This window comes from Saimiri boliviensis, chromosome 9 (genome assembly GCF_048565385.1).
Source record: "Saimiri boliviensis isolate mSaiBol1 chromosome 9, mSaiBol1.pri, whole genome shotgun sequence".
In the NCBI taxonomy this organism is placed as follows: domain Eukaryota; kingdom Metazoa; phylum Chordata; class Mammalia; order Primates; family Cebidae; genus Saimiri; species Saimiri boliviensis.
In genome coordinates, this window is record NC_133457.1 from 20,568,537 (window position 1) to 20,588,753 (window position 20,217).

General features: G+C 37.9%; 1 protein-coding gene and 1 long non-coding RNA gene across 8 annotated transcripts in view; one reads left to right on the forward strand and one right to left on the reverse strand.

Annotated features, from left to right (window-relative positions):
• Positions 1 to 19,025, forward strand: part of LOC141585598 (uncharacterized) — a 173,420-nt gene extending 154,395 nt beyond the window's left edge. Inside the window, exon 4 of the long non-coding RNA XR_012519151.1 lies at positions 4,271 to 19,025. This is a non-coding gene — a long non-coding RNA (uncharacterized LOC141585598). The remainder of the gene's footprint in view (positions 1 to 4,270) is intronic.
• Positions 1 to 20,217, reverse strand: part of VEPH1 (ventricular zone expressed PH domain containing 1) — a 208,390-nt gene that overhangs the window by 102,889 nt on the left and 85,284 nt on the right. For all 7 annotated transcript variants that reach the window (XM_074405550.1, XM_010335739.3, XM_010335740.3 and 4 more), the window contains one exon: positions 4,313 to 4,533. In XM_074405550.1, coding sequence (XP_074261651.1) covers positions 4,313 to 4,533 — 221 coding nt within the window. The remainder of the gene's footprint in view (positions 1 to 4,312; positions 4,534 to 20,217) is intronic.

Below are 20,217 nucleotides of genomic sequence, written 5' to 3' on the forward strand. Positions count from 1 at the left end.
TTTGATAATCTTGTAGTTTTGGCCTGAAGTCTAAAATCTGACCTGCTGGGCTATGTGTCAGATTTCTAAATTTGATGACATCTGTTTTGAATTTTATCAACTTTAATTTTCTTTCAAGCTCGCTTTACTTATTCATTTCCCTTTCAATTGTAAGGATCAGACTTTGCTGTATGCTTTAGACAAAAGTGTAGACCTTTCTGCTTTGGGGGCAGAGATTAACTGAAGCTAAATAGTCATTTAGCTTTGAATAGCCACAGTGAAGGCTATTCAAAGAAAAGATGTTGGGAGAGAAGCCTTAGCAACCATCCCAGACAGTATGAGCCATTCAGACAAAAGGCTGGCTGTCCACACCAGGGTTTAGAGATTCCCACTGAATAATTGCAATCGACTGGAAAAGGATTGACAGTGAGGGTTGAACTGAGAGAAGTATTTTCAATTGAGAGAAGCTAAGGTGGGTGATGATGGCAGTAGTGGTATGAGGTGAGTGGTGACCTTTTCATTGCTTTACATTTAATTTTGCTGTTTCCTAATCTGCCCTCTCGCCTCAGAAAAATAGTAAATAAAATATATTTTAAATGCATTCTCATACATGCAGACTCATATTTTCGTAGTGCAACCTTATTTTTCCTTTTTATCTACATAACTCCTAAATTGTTTTTTCATGGGGAAATTTTTTATTGCTAATTGAATGAGGCATCAATATGGTTAGACTTCGTGTCTCCATCCAAATATCATCTTAAATTATAATCCCCATAATCCCCACATGTCAAGGGAGAGACCAGGTAGAAATAAATGAATCATGGGGGCAGTTTCCCCCATGCTGTTCTTGTGACAGCAAGTGAGTTCTTATGAGATCTGATGGCTTTATAAGGGGCTCTTCCTGCTTCACTTGGCACTTCTGGCTGCCTTGTGAAGTTGTCTTGCTTCCCTTTTGCTTTCTTCCATGATTGTAAGCTTCCTCAGGTCTTGTAGCCATGCCAAACTGTGAGTTAACTAAACCTCTTTTTTTTTTTTTTCTTTTTTTAAATAAATTACCGAGCCTCAGGCAGTTCTTTATAGCAGTATGAAAATGGACTAATACAGGCCTACTTATTAAAAATGGATTTTCCTGTTAAGATGCCTAAGGCAACACCTTTCCTTTCTCTTTATATAAAACTTTTCACATATATAATCTCAGAAATGTCAACTGGCCTCTTGAAACCTTGTGTCCATAGGACAATAGAGAATAGGTGAGCACTGGCCAGGACATGGGCTCAAACTTTCACTCATGGCACATGTCAGCCATGGCTGGGAGAAGACACAGTTCAGCTGTGCATACAGCATAGAATGGCTCCCTCAAATACCAGCTGCAGAAACTGTAAACCAAATTTCTGAAACTGCATCATTAAAATTGGCCAACAGCAACTTTGTGGCTACATATAAATGGCAAATCTTTTTCATGATGCTGGCCTTGACTGTCCTGGACGCTGCCATGTGTTTAGGTCATTGTTAGTTAACTCATGGGTCTATGAAAATGCTGTTTTTGAATGGTGTATGTATATAGTAGTGATTCTCAAGTGGGGGAGGTTTTTGTTACCTTAGGGACATTTAGCAAAACCTGGAGGCATTTTTGGTTGTTGCAACTGAGAGGGGGCGCTGTTACTATTATCTAGTGGGTAGAGGCCTGCATTGCTGGTAAATATTCTATAATGCACATGGCAGCCTCACAACTGAAAATTATCTAGCCCAAATATCAATAATGCCAGGGTTGAGAAACTCTTGTAATAGGCATCTATGTATCAAACCAGGTGACAACACATTTTTATAGGCTCAATCAAACCCATTGTGTTGAAAGAAAAAAATATTTACGATGACTCTACTTCTGTGAATAGTTATTGACTCTGGTGACACTGTTGGTCAGATTATATTCTCTGTGTGTAGGGGCTGAGAGTCCTTCCCAGTTGGCTCTCCACCTGCAACCTCCTTTCTTGGTTATCAGCATCATCTCCATTTCTATGCAGTCACTCAAGCTAGATATCTATGGGTGTTCATCCACTCCCCTCTTCTTACTCCACCTCCTATAGGTGATCAGTTCCTCTTAATTTTGTGTTCTCTACTTTAATGATCTGCCTTAACTTCTTAGGCTCTCATCATTTTGTCTATACCTCTAACTTTGTCTTTTGCCAGCTGGCTTCTCCAGCCAAATTAATTCAGTGCTTCATGATATTAGTTACTCCTGATTTGCCTATTTATTTGGTGAAAATATTTGAGTGCTTACTATCTGTTAATTCCTGTGCTAAGAGCTGTGGTCATTCTCTATATTAAAGTCTTTCTAAGCCTCCTTGTTGCTTACAGAACAAACCCTTGCTTCTAACACAGCATGTAAGGCCTCTGATAATCTGCCTCTGACCTAACTTTTCAACTTACTCTCCTACCCTACTGAACAAATTATCTTTCCTTAGTCTGAGCACATACTATATGTATTGTTGTATGTGCTAGTTTTTTTTCCATTTGTGGTGTCCTTTCTACTCTTATCTGGGGAATTTTCATTCTTTCTGTGCAACTTGACCTAGTGTCTAGAGAAATGCCTGGCACATAGAAGATAATAAATAGGAAATAAACTTAAATTTTACCTTCTCTGTGAAATATTCAATTCCCTGGCTGCTGGTCAGTGCATCCCTTTTTCTCCATAGCCCATTGTGTGCACTTCTAGCACATCACATCCTCTGACTGTGACTCTTTAGGGTATCTTATATCTCTTAGGACCTCCAGGCTCTACACCATGCTGAACATAAAGTGGACCCAAATGACTAAATGCTCACTTCTTTATCAAGATGGCTTCTTGTGGAATTCTTGTCTCACACTGAAATGGCATGCATCATTTGTTATTCCAAAAAACCCACGGAATTTGGCAAAAGTTGCAAATGGGGCCCATTTTCCTCCATAACTGAGCACCTTCCATTGTCTATGATGGGGTTGAGTCCCTCCTCTTTTACTTTGTCATTGTGTTACATTGGGAAGATATTTAACCAGTATCTCAGCCTCTGTTTCTTCTTCTGTAAAGTAGGATTAAGTGACACCTGCCATGTAGAAGGGTCATGAGGATCAAATGAAATTACATACTTAAAAGGCTTTTGTAACTTCTAAAGGTCATAAAGCTTTTCAGTTTCTCTCTATTCAAAACATAGCAAAATAAATAAAACCCCGCCCTCAACCCTGCGTGGCCTTGTATATTTTTTTTCCAAAGACAAGCTTCTTGAAAAGGCCAGTTTGTGCATTGTGTTCACTCTCTCTGTAACCCCCATCATTCTGTTTTCTGCCAGCCACCCCAATGGCAGCTTCCTCACCTCAGTCGTCAATAATATCCTCATGGCCAACACCTATGCACACTTCTGCTCTTCCTTCATTTGATCTGGCTCATCTGCCATTATACCCTGCCTTTGTACATGGCGGGGTATAATCAGTCCAGATTTCAGGAAGCTCACCCCGGCCCCAGTGCAGACATCCCCTGCTGTGTACAAAGCTTTACAATCACTCATCACTGCTTTGAGGGAAAAATTGAACTCCTTAGTCCACTCTGTTGAGCCTACCATCCTCTGGTCCCTGCCTACCATTTCATCAGCATCTCCTAATGTTATTTTCCTCGTAACATAACCCTAGTCATACAAAATGACTTCTGCTTCCAGAAAGTGCTTTTTCAAAATGCTGCCCAAAAGACACCCTGGTGCAATCTGGTTATCTTTCACTACTTGGTTCAAAATATCACCTCTTGAGGAAAACTTCTGATATCAGCTTCCTACCTCTCTTCCTTTGATGCAGAAGTAGATACTCCATCACAGTATTCTCCATGCCCCTTGAGCCCATCTTGATAAGCATAACCTTTTAACCATTCTGCCATTTTCCCATTATGCACTTAAATATTTATCTCTTACACTAGTCAGTGAGCTTCTTGAGTGCAAGGTACATGTTGTTATCTCTCTATGTATGTCTAGCTTCCTGGTACATAGTAAGCTATGTTAAATTATTCAGTATGACAACTTAAATTGTTAAATGCTTGTTGAGTAAATAAATGAGTGCTATAAAATATTATTTTTACTATATTCTTATTCCTTTACTATATATTGTGAACCTTTTAAATCTATTGTTTTGTTACATTCTGTTTTTCACATATTTAGAAGAAAGATTCTAGCAAGTGCCATGATTTATACAGATATTACTCTCTGTTGAGATACAGGTTTTAGCTTCTTTTGGAAGTTAGAAAGGCTTAGCTGTCTGTGTTCCACCTCCACAGGTGCACAGCAGCTCCCTGAGGTACACAGAAGCTCTTGCTCACCTGTTACTTCCAGCTTTGGCATTTTCCAGTTGTCGGGTAAGGAGTTTAGCAATGGCAGTGAAGCTGTTGCTCATCCGGAAGATGTCTCTGCTCTGAGGGCCCAAGATTGACGAGAAGGTGTCGGTGATGCTTTTAATCTCCAGCAGGAGAATATGGTGAAATGAATGCTCCATGTTGGCCAGCTGACTCACCAGGTATGTCAGGCAGCTCCTGGCTCTCTCCTGCCAAGAACAATGAAGAAAATATGTTTATATTTTAAAAGAAAATCAGTCAGCCATGGTGGGTCATACCTGTAATCCCAGCACTTTGGCAGGCTGAGGCGGGTAGATGGCTTGGAACTAGTTTGCCACCAGCCTGGGTAACATGGTGAAAACCCATTTCAACTAAAAATAAAAAAAAAAAATTAGCTTGGCATAGTAGCACACACCTATAATCCCAGCTACTTGGGAGGCTGAGGCATGAGAATCTCTTGAACCCAGGAAACATAGGGTGCTGTGTGCCAAGATCGTGCCTCTGCACTCCAGCCTGGGTGACGGGGAGACTTGGTCTCAGAAAAAAAAAAAAAAAAAAAGAAAGAAAGTGAAAAGAAAAAGACAGAGTCCCATGAGCAGCAGATGGTAATTCTATATGGAGTTGACTAAGGAAGCTAGCTCAAGTTGAATAATCAGTTTCATTCATAGTTCCTCTGAATCTGCTTCTTTGGGGTTTTTGATTTATTCCTGATTTCCAGGATAGACTAATAAGCAAACATTCTCATTAACCTATCTTTCCAGGTCAAAACCTCTCAATCATCATAAGTGATTGAACCCCACACATGCACTTTTCGCAACTATGTGAACTGCTAACTCCACCTGCATGGGGCAGGTATGGTCCACGGTCTCAAAATGAGCCTTGACCCTGGCACATACAACCCATCTGTCTATTGGGTGATGATGCCTGCATATTCCACTAGTGTGCAAGGCTGACTTCCTTGCTGCAGGTTTTCTCAATGACTTGTTAACTTTAAGCATCTTTCAGTGTATTATGGTTTTTATATGCTTGGCTGATTGAGTAGATTATATTGTCTAGCTGTAACCAACTATCTTTCACAAGTCATTCAAGTTCCTTCAAAGAACGGAAGATTAAGAACAATGTGAATAATGTAGGCATAAGCAAATAAGAAAAGCTAATACATCTCTTACGTCTATTAAAACTCCTCATTAGCCATATTTTCAGGCAATGTGATCTAATCTGACATAACTGGAAGTTAGCCAAAAAATTCAAAATTATTGAAAAGGTTATTTGAAATGTAGATTTGTGCCCAGTAGAAATAATAATAATATACCATGAATAAATAATTTAAAATTGGCTTATTTCATCTTTAACTTCTCTTTTGAAATCTTATTTTTGCGTATGTCTAAAATTTTTCCTTGTTAGTGTACTGGAACATACGTACAAATATAAATATATATTGAAGGTTGCTGCTCACAATCCTTCTAACTGATTGGTGCCCGGATCTATATTACTCTCCTAGTTAGGAATTCTTACTTACCCTTTGTTCTAGCATTTGAAGCCTTAATTTACTTCAAGATGCAATTCTTCCATGCGGCTGTTTTTGGTTACACCTTCTGTGTAAATTTTTACTGCATTATAGACTCTTCAAAAATCTTAAAATTTTCTTTTCTTTTAGTATCTATTGAGATAGTCACACTCTGTTGACCAGGCAGGAGTGCAGAGGTGTGATCACGGCTCATGGCAGCCTTGATCTCCTGGGCTCAGGGAATCCTGCTGCCTTAGTCCCCTGTGTAGGTGCACCACAGGCGTGTGCCATGACACTCGGCTACTTTTAAAAAAATTTTTTGTAGAGACAGGGTCTCACTGTGTTGCCCAGTCTGATACTGAATTCCTCGGCTCAAGTAATTCTCCTTCCTTGGCCTCTCAAAGTGCTAGGATTATAGGCATGAACCACTGTGTCCAGCCAAAAATCTTTTTAGTACTTAATTGCATTTGATTATTTGCTTACTCATACTTTTATTTAATCACCAAAGAGGTATGGCATGGCTATAATATGCTTTTATTAGACTCTAGATAACAAAGGTGAATTAAAGGATGTCCTTGCTTTTAAGAAACACACAATCCCTCGACCTGTTATGTATAATTTCCTAGTGGTTACATGTGCCAGTCGAGTCTTCTAAAGGAGCCATTTTTCATTTATCAGTCATCAACCAGGCACAAACTTGAGCCTGGGGATTCCACACCCAGTGTGTGTATCTCTGTTTACTGATTTTAAAAAACCTTGTATGTCAAAATATGACCTTATAAATAAAGTATGTTGTTACAAAGGAATTCTGTGCTTTGCAAGAAATATTTAATACAGAACAAATTTAAGTAGTGACGTTCCCTCATTTTTCATACTTGATTTTCAAATATTCCATGTACAAATGCAGTGGAACACATCTCTTGGGGGAAATGGGGTAGTTCTGCCATCAATCCTTTATTTATTTTTTTAAACCCCACTAGGGCACAGCACCCTGTATGGGTATGTGAGACAGAGGCTTGTGCTTTCATGAGCTAGACAGCTAGTTGAAGCTAAAGACATCTATTCATCAAAAAATAATGTTAGATGAATGAAAAATAAAGACTCCTGGAATAAGTTCCTGGAGCCCCTGTTTCATATTTTGGCTCAGGCAATTGCCAGGAATGCTCTTGGATCCAACAGTTTTTTGCAACATTGACTCATTTATTAATTCAAAGGCTCCATGTGTGAATTCATGATATGCGATGCATCAAGGGACATTTTCTATTCCTGATTTAAAGGTAAACGCTGGATGTAGGGGGTCCCTACCATATGTCAAGCTCTGTTCTAGAAGTTAGGAACATATCACTGAAGAAAAAGCACAAAAATGCCTGCCGCAATAATGAGGGAGACAGACAATAAACAAAATATCTATGTAAAATATATAGTGTGTTAGATGGAGAAATGTGCCTCAAAGGAAAATGAAACAGAAGGGGGATCCAATGGCAAATAGTGTATTTAGGTCACATCTCAGAGAGAAGGTGACGTTTGAATTTGGCAAGGTTTTAGACTCTAAACTCAGCATTTTCAATAACCTTAGAAAATAATTACCATAAAATTTATCCTGCTTGATATAGGGTGGTAGGAAGATACAGGAACTGAATTTTATATATTGTTTTTCCTACTAAGATGTGATTTAAAATTTTAGGTAACTTCCTTACTTTCAGAAGTAGATTTTTCATTTGTATTTTTAAAAGCCATTTCACAAACATTCCATTTGCTTATGCAATGAATGTCCCTAGGATTTCATTAAGAATCCTTCTCACTACAAAAATTTGCAAGCCCCCTTCTTTAAAGCATATGCCTTTTAAAAGGTGAAGGTCACTGTGTGGGTATTTGCTGAAATCAACATAATTCTGAATGATTTTCTGGCAGCCAAACTGAGCTGAAAGGAAAATTAATCACTGTGCAGAAACAAGAAAAATTATAACTGCTCTGGAAGTAACGTATGAAACCAAGCCAACTTCACATCATTTGTTCTGAAACCTTGGAGCACATCCATGTACCTCACAGGGGTAACAGATGTGACTTTGGATTAGAAAGTGTGATATTAGGGCAGGAAGGGGGTTGGAGATTCTGATTTCTTTCTCAGCTTCATGATATTTTGTCTCTGGGGGCTAGTGACTGGATTTTCCTGCTTTCAGTCTTCCCATTGAGGGGATAGGGTCAGTACCCGTGAGACTTAATTGTGGGTCTGACCTTATCCCTGCTGACATAAATTCATTGTTTATTATTAAACAAAAATAGCTGACCCAGAGATGGTACTTGCTCTAAGCACCAAGCATATTCTATATTCTCTTTAGGTATTTACTCACATAATCCTCCAAATAATACTATAACGTAAGTACTACAATCATTGCCACTTTTACAAGGAGGAAACTGAAGCACAGATAGAAGACTAACTTGCTCAAGGCCACATATGCCGTCCCTATTTCTAAATCTATACCCTCACTTGCTATATGGCCAGCTCCTCTCATCAAAAAACTAAACCGACCCATACACATATTTTTCCACTCCTTTTTCTTATATCTCATTCATCATCAGAGTTATGTGTTCTTTTTTCTTAATTATTTTTACTTAGTTATAGAAATATTATAAATACTCTGTAAATACAAAATTGATCAGCAATTTTAAAATCTTTTGGTTTTAGGACCCCTTTACAGTCTTAAAAATTATCAAAGATCCCAGAGTTTTTGTTATCTGGTTTATATCTATTGATATTGGCTATACTGGAAGTTAAAATCGACAATTTTTAAAATGTATATTTTCATTGAAAAATCACATTTTCCAAAACAAAAAATTTAGTGAGAAAACTGGTATTCCTCTATATTTTTGCAAATTTATTTAGTAACTGCTTAATAGATGACATCTAGACTCTCATATGTTTCTGTATTTGATCTGTTAAATCTGGTCTCATAAAAATGTGAAGTTAGAAAAAAGAGGACTATTTTCAAAATAGCCTTGATAATTGCGAATATTCTTCTTGGATACTATACCGGAACTCAACAAGTAGTAGTTTCTCCAAGGTTAGTAGCGATATGTGTCATTAATTAACTTTGTATACTATTACATTAAAATCCACTAGTCTGTCTTGCACTTTGAATAAATCTTTTACCTATGCATGACTTTAAAATATTAAGCACTGGTAACGTGGAAAAATACTGGTTTACTGAGTTAGGCATATCTTCCAAAGGTTGATGCATTTCATTACATAGTATAAAACACATTCAGCTCAGACAAAAATTCACTATTTTCACCACTGATCTCATCAGAAAAGTCTTTTAAGTATTGAGAAACTTTCAGGCTGACACTGGCAGATACAGATTTTCGAAAACTCCAGTTTTCATTTGCAAGCTCAAATTGTACCACTGGCAACAAATACTAGTATCAGTAGTTTTGCTTGAAGTGAAAAGCCCACTTCATTCTTTTATTCTTTTTCTGGATAAGTCTACCAAATAGCCCCAAACGAAGAATCATATATTGTTCATTAGTTGTTGTTTCAAGTAAAAACTGTTCAACACACACACACACACACACACACACACACACACACAACTGAAAAAAATGTGGCAATAAAAGGGCCAAAAAATAAATAAATAAAATGGTAGGTTGGCACATAGGCAAATAACACAAGAGTTTTTTTTGTTTCTTTTGTTTTGTTTTGTTTTGTTTTTTTAAGATAACCACTGAATTTCTGTATTTCAATTAGCAGCATAAGTGCCAAGCCAGTGTATCCTTCCCATTTAGCGGGAGGGAAACTTAACAAGATGGGTACTCAGGATTGAGTTCTAATAAAATTAATAATTTCTACTGCTTTGTCAGGTTAATTTAGTGGTTCCTAGTGGGAGGGAGTGGGGAAAAGAAAGGAAGAGGAGTGATTATTTTCCTCCCCAGAGGGAATTTGGAGAATGTCTGGAGACATTTTTGTCATGACTAGGAGAATGGGAGGGAGGGCTAGTTGTATCTGGTGGGTAGAGGCCAAACACTGCACAATGCACAAGACAGCCCCCACAATCTAGAGTTGTTTGGTTCAAAATGTCAATATTGCCAAGGCGGAGAAACACTGACTTAGGTGAAACTGGCTTTTTTTCTTGTCCTGCAAGTGTGTGGTGGGAAAGAATATGAGTATGAGTAGTTTGGTGCCACTGTCTTGGTTTGTGCTTAGGCACTTGCAGTTTTACCACCATTGCTTCGTTCTATTAATGCAAATCTCAACATAGGAAAAATGGTAAATGATGCCTTAGTACTATTATAAAAATAGCTTTGACCTTACAGATCCCCTGAAAGGGTCTTTGTGTCCATGGACCATGCTGAGTATTGATGAACTAGGATCAGGGATCAAATAAACATTTTCTCTAAAGAAATGGACAGTTAATATTTTCAGCTTGGTGGGTCAGATGTCTCTTGTTGTGGGAAAAGAGCTAAAAGCAATAAGTAAATGAGTAGGTGTGGCTGAATTTGGCCCACAGGCAGCAATTTGTTAACCCCTGAACTAGATTATATGTTTGCAAAATTGCATTGGCCATATTGTTCACTTTTTATCAGTTATTTTGTTTTTTAATACTACTAAAATTCCATAAAGCTACTCTGTTATCTGTCAGGATAACAGAATACAACTCAGAAAATGGCCAAACATGAAAATGTGGGGGTCTGATAATAATGATAATACTTTCCATTCACTAAGTATTCACTGTGTGTCTGGTACTTGACATGTGCTTTTTCACTTAATCTTCACAATGACCTTGCAAATTGAGTATCTAGATGAGGATACTGATGTCAGGAGGGACAATAACTTCACTAAAATTGCACAGGTATAGTCATAAGTGGAAAAGCCAATATTAAATCAAGATTCATCTGATTCCAGAGCTTGAATGTTTCCACATCACTAAGGCTGATGAAAACCGTTTAGGGAAGCCTTGTAGACTGCAGCCCTCCTTTCTGTACTCTACCTGTGGTAGGCATTGCCAACTTATTATAGCATTCATCCTTCCCTGCTGAACACAGAAGTTTCCTGAGACTCTTTCTCAATGCTGTTCTTCTTGTCAGTGGTTCTCAGCACTGGCTGCATGTTAGAATCACCTGAAAAGCTGTTAAAACAATTCTCATGCCAAATAAATCTCTCCTGCTTCCCAATTCCTATTCAATTTTATTGAAATGGGTGGAGCTCAGGCATAGGAGTTTTTAAACGCCTTGGATGATTCAAATGTGCAGCCAAAGTTGAGAATCACTGGTCTATGTAGAGTCCTAAATCTCTGAAAAATTTGAGAATTTGCTGATATAGGAAATGTGGATTTGCCCTATAATCCACATTTTTCTTTCCTCTGTCTTTTATCACTTTACAAACATAAAAGAAAATAATATATTTGGTTGCCTGAATGAGAATATTGCATTTCCTGAGCATTTGTATTTTATTCTCTTTGATTTAAAAACTATCTTTCTTCATAGTCCAACTCCTTGAAATCTCTACACACATCAAAGGTATACTTGCAAGGACCATTAGAAATGTAAAGCAAATGTGATTTTGTGAATATTCACTCAGTGAAACTTTGCCAGAGTGACCCCAGGCTTTTCTTAGGAGGCTTCAAAAGCCTGAGTGTGACCAGTGGTGCTTAACTGCCTGGGGGTGTATTTATTCCTTGAGAGTCTCTTTCCTAACAATAAGGCATTACTAGCTTCAGATCAAGAGTTGAAGGGTTTATACTGAGCTCTCCTCCTACCCCAGTGGTTCTTTGGGTATGAGAAACTCTGGTATCGGGGGAATAATTCTTTGTTTGCCCCAAGATTTTCCCAGTTTAGCGCTGCAAGTCTTGTCCTGGGAAACTCCCTAATCATGGGCAATTCATGACAGTTGACCACCCTCCTCTGGAGATTGTGGGCCAGTAGAAAATTCAGCTCAGAGGACTCTATTCAACAGACTCACATTGCAGGTGAATATAATGATATATCACTCTATATACCCGCCTGTACAGATACAGTTGACCCTCTACATTGAAGAGGTCTGCATCCACAGATTCAACCAACTGCAGGTCAAAAATATTTGGAAAAAAATAGAATTATATAGCATTTACATTGTATTGGGTATTATAAGTTATCTAGAGATGATTTAAAGCATACAGGAGGATGTGCATAGTTTGTATGTTAGTCCTATGCCATTTTATATAAAGGACTTAAGTATCCTTGGATTTTTGGTATCCACAGGGGTTCTGGAACCAATTCTCCTCAGATATTAAGGGACGACTGTATATATATTATGTTGATTCTTTTTATTTGGGAATAACAAGTAGCTATGTTTCATAAAATTACAACCCTGAATTAGACAATAGTGAAGTATTGCTTCTAGGGAAAATTCAGGATTCGTTTCCTGTAAGCCTCTGGTCACATTTTTGTCAACTGATTCATATATAACACTCTTTTATATGTGTTTCTATTTAAAGACATTTAATATATACTGTTAATTCATTAAATTTGAACCCATGGCCAACAGTAGTGTAATTTATGCCAGAACAAAACTTATCCCATGCATGTATTTTCTCCATAAGGCACATCACAGTCTTTAGGTCTAAATGCACCATTTAATAGTCACAGCATCTTATTTAACCACTTTGAGCCAAAGCCTCATCTGTAGATTGGAGCTAACAGTTCAGTGGCAGATACTTTTGATTGCCTATCAATACTCGTCTCACTGTATCCCCTTCTTTCTTATTGGTAGAACTCCCAGCCTGCTATAAAGTGAAAATGACAGCTATTCTATTTCTCAGGTTTCTTTTAAACTAGAACATGGGTATTTGATTTAATTTTGGGCAACCAGACCTGATGTGAAGTTTTCTGGAGTAGTAGACTACTGAAAAATGTTTTCCCCCAAGATAAAAAGAGATGGAAGAACACATCTCTGTTCCTTAGCCAGACATTGTTATATCTATATGCACTACCTGGATCTGGGTAGTTATCTTTGCATGTGTGAGGGGTATGTTTATGAGGCCAGTTCAAATATACTGATGATAGTGGAGACAGAATGGAAAGAGGCTTATCATCAAGGGTTCTTGATGATGTTGTGGAACTTCTGAACAAACCTGGGACCCACCATGTTTCCCAGGCTTTTTGTAATAGGAGATAATAAATATTTTTCTTTTTGAATCAGCTCTTTGGATACGCTATTACCAAATTCATAGCTGACATAACTGCTTAGTGACGTTATGAGGAACAATGAAAAAATAATTGTAAAGTATCTGGCATAGAGTGATAAAACAATGGTATCGATCCATTGTTATTAGCATTTTTTTTCAACTTCTTTTTTTAAATTATATTTTAAGTTCTGGGGTACATGTACAGAAAGTGAATATTTGTTGCACAGGTCAACATGTGCCATGGTGGTTTGCTGCACCCATGAGCCATTCATCTACATTAGGTATTTCTCCCAATGCTATCCCTCCCCTAACCCCCCAACCGTCCAACAGGCCCCTGTGTGTGATGTTCCCCTCCCTGTGTCCATGTGTTCTTATTGTTCAACTCCCACTTACGAGTGAGAACATTATTAGCATTATTTTAAATATGATCTGATGATGCCAGAAATATCAATGAATTTTAAAAATATGTTACTTAGTACAGCCTCAATGCTTTATCAGAAAAATTATTGTTTTCTACGCCAGGTATACTATCTGGCACATGGCAAATGTTCAGTGATTCTATTTTTCTTTGACATTATGGAATATATGCTATATATGAAAGAACGTATATAAGTAAATGTAATGTAACAAGAGATTATCAATAACATTGGCAGCATCCGTGAGCCCATTCCTACCCCATCCCTCTTCCTACTTCTACATACTTCCCTTGCAGAGAAACCAGTATCAGGTTTAGCCATTTTTAACCAGTGATAATTACTCTGGAGGAGGTAAATTTCTATCTACTGCAGGTATATGATTATTTGTCCTACTCTATTGGAAGACTTTTGTTATCTCCTGTTTTGTTGTTTGTTCAGAGCTTGAGATATTAAGCTTTAAAGTAAAATCTCAAGTACTCTCATTGGCTGGTGGGTTTAGAGCAACTTCAGAAAATCCAGAACCAAAACTGAGACACAGCTACTAAAGTCCTGCTAGCACTGCCTTTCTGTTGGATTCAGCTGGTCTGTTTGAGTGATGGATTAGGTTTCTCCATCCCAGAAATGTGATCAGGCATTTGAGTTTCAAGAGGCTTTCTTACTGCAAATAGAATTGGTGGGTAAGGGACTAGAGTGTCAACTGTTCAAAATGTCAATATATGTGAAATATTTTCTTTGGATAAACATTAACATGGCAATTTTTACCTTTGAGGAATGAAAAGGTAGTATTACCATTAAAGCCTTCATAGTTGTGCCTTGTTTGTCTGAGCAGGCAAGTGCAGTAGTATGGTTTTTATAAAGTGGGTTCAGAAGCCTTATCCTAAGTTTGAATCTGGCACTGTAACTAACCACACATGGACCTTGGGTGAGTTATTTAACCCTGCAAGGCTTAGATCATTAAAAGGGATTAATCATAGTATCTGTTTCACAGAGGGGTCATGTATTAGTCCATTCTTGCATTGCTATAAAGAATACCTGAGACTGGGTAATGTATAAGAAAAGAGGTTTAATTGGTTCATGGTTCTGCAGGCTGTATAGGAAGCATAGTTCTGGCATCTGCTTCTATGGGAAGACTCAGGGAACTTTTACTCATGGCAGAAGGCAAAGCAGAAGTAGGCAGATCACATGGTGAAAGCAGAAGCAAAGGTGGGAAGGTGACACACACTTAAACCACAAGCTTTCGTGAGAACCTACTGTCTTAAGGGCAGTATACCTCACTCTGGAACTAAGGTCTCTTGACCAGCAGTACATAATTTCTTGGGAATATAGAGCAAAAATGTTGCTAGTGGGTCGCTGGGGGTAATGGTGAGTGGTGTCACTTCTACTTCCACCCTTGATTCCTGGACCTGTGAATCCTACCTATGGGAGAAACAGTATCATATACTGGATGCTGATTCAGAGCATATACAGCCTTCTGAAGAACTTTTCCCCAGCCCTGCAAAGTATTGTCACCTGGTTGGCATTGTAAACTATTCAAAAATCCATTCTGTTGTTCTGTCAAGCCAGTTGCTTCAGGATCAAGGGGAACATGGTAAGACCAGTGAATGCCATGATCATGAATGCATTGCTACATTTCTGTCTGTGGAGTGAGTTCATTGGTCAAAAGCAATGCTATGTGTAATACCATGGCAGTCGACAAGGCAGTTCTGCAAGTCCATGGATGGTAGTCTTGGCAGAAGCATTGCATGTAGGAAAGGGAAATCCATGTCCTGAGTAGGAGTATTCCAGTAAGAACAAACCCTGCTTGTTCCATGCTGGAAGTGGTCCGATGTAATCAACCTGACACAGAGAGCTAGCTGATCACCTCAAGGAATAGTGCCATATAGAGGGCTCAGTGTTGGTCTGCTGCTGCCAGATTGGGCAGTCAGAGATGGCAGTAGCCAGGTCAGCCTTGGTGAGTGGAAGTCCATGTTGTTGAGCCCTCCTGCTCTGACACCATGGCTGCTGTGTTCATGAGCCCATTGGGCAATGACAGGAGTGGCTGGGGAAAGAGAATAATGGCTTCCAGCTCCATCCATGTCCCTGCAAAGACATGATTTCATTCCTTTTTATGGCTGCATAGTATTCCATGGTGTATATGTACCACATTTTCTTTATCCAGTCTGTCATCGATGGGCATTTGAGTTGATTTCATGTCTTTGCTATTGTGAATAGTGCTGCAATGAACATATACGTGCATGTATCTTTACAACAGAATGCTTTATATTCCTTTGTGTAAACACCCAGTAATGGGATTGCTGGGTCAGATGGTATTTCAGCCTCCAGGTCTTTAAGGAATCTCCATGCAGTCTTCTGCAATGGGTGAACTAATTTACATTCCCAGTTCACAGTCTTGCATAGTGTAAAAGCATTCCTATAGCTTCACAGTCTTGCCAGCATCTGTTATTTCTTGACTTTTTAATAATCACCATTCTGAGTGGTGTGAGATGGTATCTCATTGTGATTTTGACTTGCATTTCTCTAATGATTAGTGAAGTTGTGCTTTTTTTCATATGTTTCTTGACTACATGTATGTCTTCTTTTAGAAGTGGCTGTTCATATTCTTTGATGACCCCACTTTTTAATGGGGTTATTTTTTTTCTTGTAAATTTAAGTTACTTGTAGATTCTGGATATTACGTCTTTGTCAGATGGATAGATTGCAAAAATCTTCTCCCATTCTGTAGATTATCTGATAGTTTCTTTTGCTGTGTTCTTCAATTAGATCCCATTTGTTAATTTTTGCTTTTGTTGCAATTGCTTTTGACATTTTCATCATGAACTCTTTGCCCATGACTATGTCCTGAATGATATTGCCTAGATTTTCTTCTAGGGTTTTAATCATTTTGGGTCTTACATTTAAGTCTTTAATCCATCTTGAGTTAATTTTTGTATAAAGTGTAAGGAAAGGGCCCAGTTTCAGTTTTCTGCATATGGCTAGCCATTTCTCCTGGCATCATTTATTAAATAGGGAATCCTTTTCCCATTTCTTGTTTTTGTCAGGTTTGTTGAAGATCAGATAGTTGTAGATGTGTGGTCTTATTTCTGAGATCTCTATTTTTTTCCATTGGTCTATGTGTCTGTTTTTGTAACAGTGCCATGCTGTCTTGGTTACTGTAGTCTTGCAGTACAATTTAAAGTTGGAGAGCGTGATTCCTCTAGCTTTATTCTTTTTGCTTAGGCTGGTCTTGGCTATATGGGCTCTGTTTTGGTTCCATATGAATTTTTAAAAGTTTTTTCTAATTTTGTGAAGAATGTCAATGGTAGTTTAGTGGGAACAGCATTGAATCTATAAATTACTTTGGGTGGTGTGGTCATTTTCATGATATTGATTCTTCCTATCCATGAGCATGGAATGTTTTTTCATTTGTTTGTGTTTTCTCTGATTTCCTTGTGCAGAGTTTTGTAGTTCTCCTTGAAGAGATCCTTCACTTCCCTTATTAACCATATTCCTAGGTATTTTATTCTCTTTGTGGCAATTGTGGATAGGACTTTATTCATGATTTGGCTCTCTGCTTGTCTATTGTTCTTTGTCACCAATTCACTAATCATATTCCTTCCAAGTTCCTGAGCATCCAGCCAAACCATTAGCTACAACCCATGTATCAGTATATAACTGCATGTCTGGCCACATCTCCTTCTAAACAAAGTGCACAGCCATGTGCATTGCTTGAAGTTCTCCCCACTGGGAAGATTTTCCTTTACCACTGTCCTTCAGGGATGTCCCAGAGAGAGGTTCTATAGTGCTGCAACTGTTTACTTTTTGTTGATGCTGCATATCATGCAAAACCATCTGTAAACCATGCCCTAGTCTCTTCCTCTGTCAACTGATGACAGGAAACTCCCCATGAGGCCATACATAGAGATGAGGAGACAGAAGGCAGGGTAGCAGGAGTACCTTCATGTAACTTACTTGTGTTTTCAGGACTTACTCAAAGCCTGATCATGTATATACCACTTCTGTTTGATGATGGAACGCTGCAGTGCATGCCCAATTTTACATCTTGTTGGGTCAGAAAGCACCCAGTTCATGATAGGCAGTTCAGGTCACATAGAAACTTGGTGACCCGTAGTCAAATATTCAGTTTCTACTAAGACCCAATAGCAGGCCAAAGCTGTCTCTCAAAAGGAGTTATCTGCAGAAGATAGTAGGACCTTGCTCTAGAATCCTGAAGGCCTCTACTATGATTCACTTGAGAGGACCTGCCAAAGGCTCCAGACAGCATCCCTATCTGCCACTGATACCTCAAGCACCATTAGATCTGCTGGGTCATATGGTCCAAGAGGTAGAGCAGCTTGTACAGTAGCTTTGACCTGTTGTAGAGACTTCTCTTGGTCTGGGCCCCACTCAAAACTAGCTGCCTTTCACGTCACTTAACAGATGTGCCAGAGTAACACACCCAAAAACAATACTTCACCAGATACCTAGGCATCCCTCAATCCAGTCAAATTGATATGTAATATTGACCATCAGAGGTTGTGAGAATTCAGTGAGTTGGAAAAAAGTGAGTTAAAAAATACCTGGCATGCAGACATGTTAAATCAACATTAGTTATTATTACTTGAGTATCAAAGATCTTAAATGTGAATGCAGAAATGTTTGAATTATCACAAAAATGAAAACAAGCCATTTTTGAAGTAATGTACCTTTTAATTTTTCCCAGTTAATTTATCTTGAGAATTGATCATGGTTGGGAGGTTCTCGAAATGTCCAAGACCCCAAAACCAACTCAGTGTAAGCAAATGTGAGCCAGTGTTTTGGTAACTGCAAAAATGTTTACCTAGAAGTGAAATATGCTCAACATTTCACCAAGAAAGCCAATTTCTCCTTTAAAAGCAGTTGCATGATTACATCAAAACATTATACAACTTAATATTTTCTTCGTGACCTGAGCCCAATTTTAGTTCATTATTTTAAATATCTAGATAGCAATATCATTTTCTCTTTGTAATTATTCCTCAATCTTTTCCTATTTCTGAAGTAAAAATATTACAGTCTTTCAATTCTGCAAAAAAGTTGCTGTTACTGAAGTAGGGAAGCCAGTAAAGGTCAAAATTACTATCTGGTAATTCCAAGATACTTTAAATTCCAAGATAATTTTACAATTAATAAATTTTATCTTTTCTTTTTTCTTTCTTTCTTTTTTTTTTTTCATACCCATTACCTAACCTCTCTTCATCTCCCCTTCCTCCTACCCTTCCCGGTCTCTGTAACCACCATTCTAGTCTATACCTCCATGAGATCAAATTTTTAGCTCCCACATATGAATGAGAACATGCAATATTTGTCTTTTTGTGCCTAGCTTATTATTATTATTATTATTTTTAGACAGAGAAGCCTCTAGAAGAAATAAGATGAAATGAAGCAATATAAACAGCTTCTCAATTGATGAGGTTAGGTTTAGGTGGATTTTTGTTCTTCTGTTTTTCTAATTGCTGCCGTAACCACATCTTACCTATAGAGATGTTATGATTAGAATATGTGGAATCTTCTACAATCAAATCTGTTTTGTATCTGGGCCATAAGGACAAGCTAAGGTATTAGTAATTTGATTTTTTTTTTTTTTTTTTTTTTTTTTTTTTTTTTTTTTTAGAAAAAGGATAAAGAAGAGAAAGAAAGAGAAAGAGGAAGAGGGAGAGAGGATGGGGGTATTGCTTTATTGCTCGGGCTAGAATGCAATCTAAATATGGGTATGCCTATAATTATCCTTAATAATGGAGATATAAAAGAAAATGAGGGAAGAGAATAACAAACAAGGAGCCAACCAACATTTCGTTTAAACTTCTAAGTTGATATGATGTGGTACTGATAAGAGTGTATATTTTGTATATTTAAAGTGGAGAGTTCTATAAATGTTAATTACATTTACTTGTTCCAGATCTGAGTTCAAGTCCTGGATATCGTTGTTAATTTTCTGTCTCATTGATCTGTCTAATATTAATGTTGAAGTCTCCCACTATTATTATGTGGGAGTCTAAGTCTCTTTATAAGTCTTGTATGTCTGGGTATTCCTGTATTGGGTGCGTATATATTTAGGATCTTTAGCTCCTCTTGTTGTTGCATTGATCCTTTTATCATTATATAATGTCCTTCTTTGCTTCTTTTGATCTTTGTTGCTTAATTGTAACTTCTGCTTTTTATTTATTTATTTTAGCTCTCTGTTTGGTTGGTAAATCCTTCTCCATCCCTTGTTTTGAGTCTTTGTGTATCCTTGAATGTGAGATGGGTCTGGATGCAGCATACTGGTGGGTTTTAGTTTTTTATTCAAATTGCCTGTCTATCTTTGGATTGGGGGATTTAGTCAATTTAAATTTAGAATTAATAATAATATATGTGAGTTTGATACTGCCATTTAATATTAGCTGGCTATTTTGCCCATTAGTTGATGTAAATTCTTCATTATATTGATGCTCTTTTTGGTATTTTTTTAGAAAGGCTGATACTGTTTGTTCCTTTCTATGTGTGGTGGTTCTTTCAGAATCTCTTGTAAAGCAGGCCTGGTGGTGATGAAATCTCTGAGTGCTTGCTTCTTCACAAAAAACCTTATTTTTCTTTCACTTGTGAAGCTTAGTTTGGCTGGATGTGAAATTCTTGGTTGAAAGTTCTTTTCTTTAAGGATGTTGAATATTGGTCCCCAGTCTCTTCTGGCTTGTAGGGTTTCTGCTGAGAGATCTGCTATAAGTCTGATAGGCTTCCCTTTGTGGGTAACCTGACCTTTCTCTCTGGCTACCCTTAGTATTTTCTCCTTCATTTCAACCCTGGTGAATCTGACGA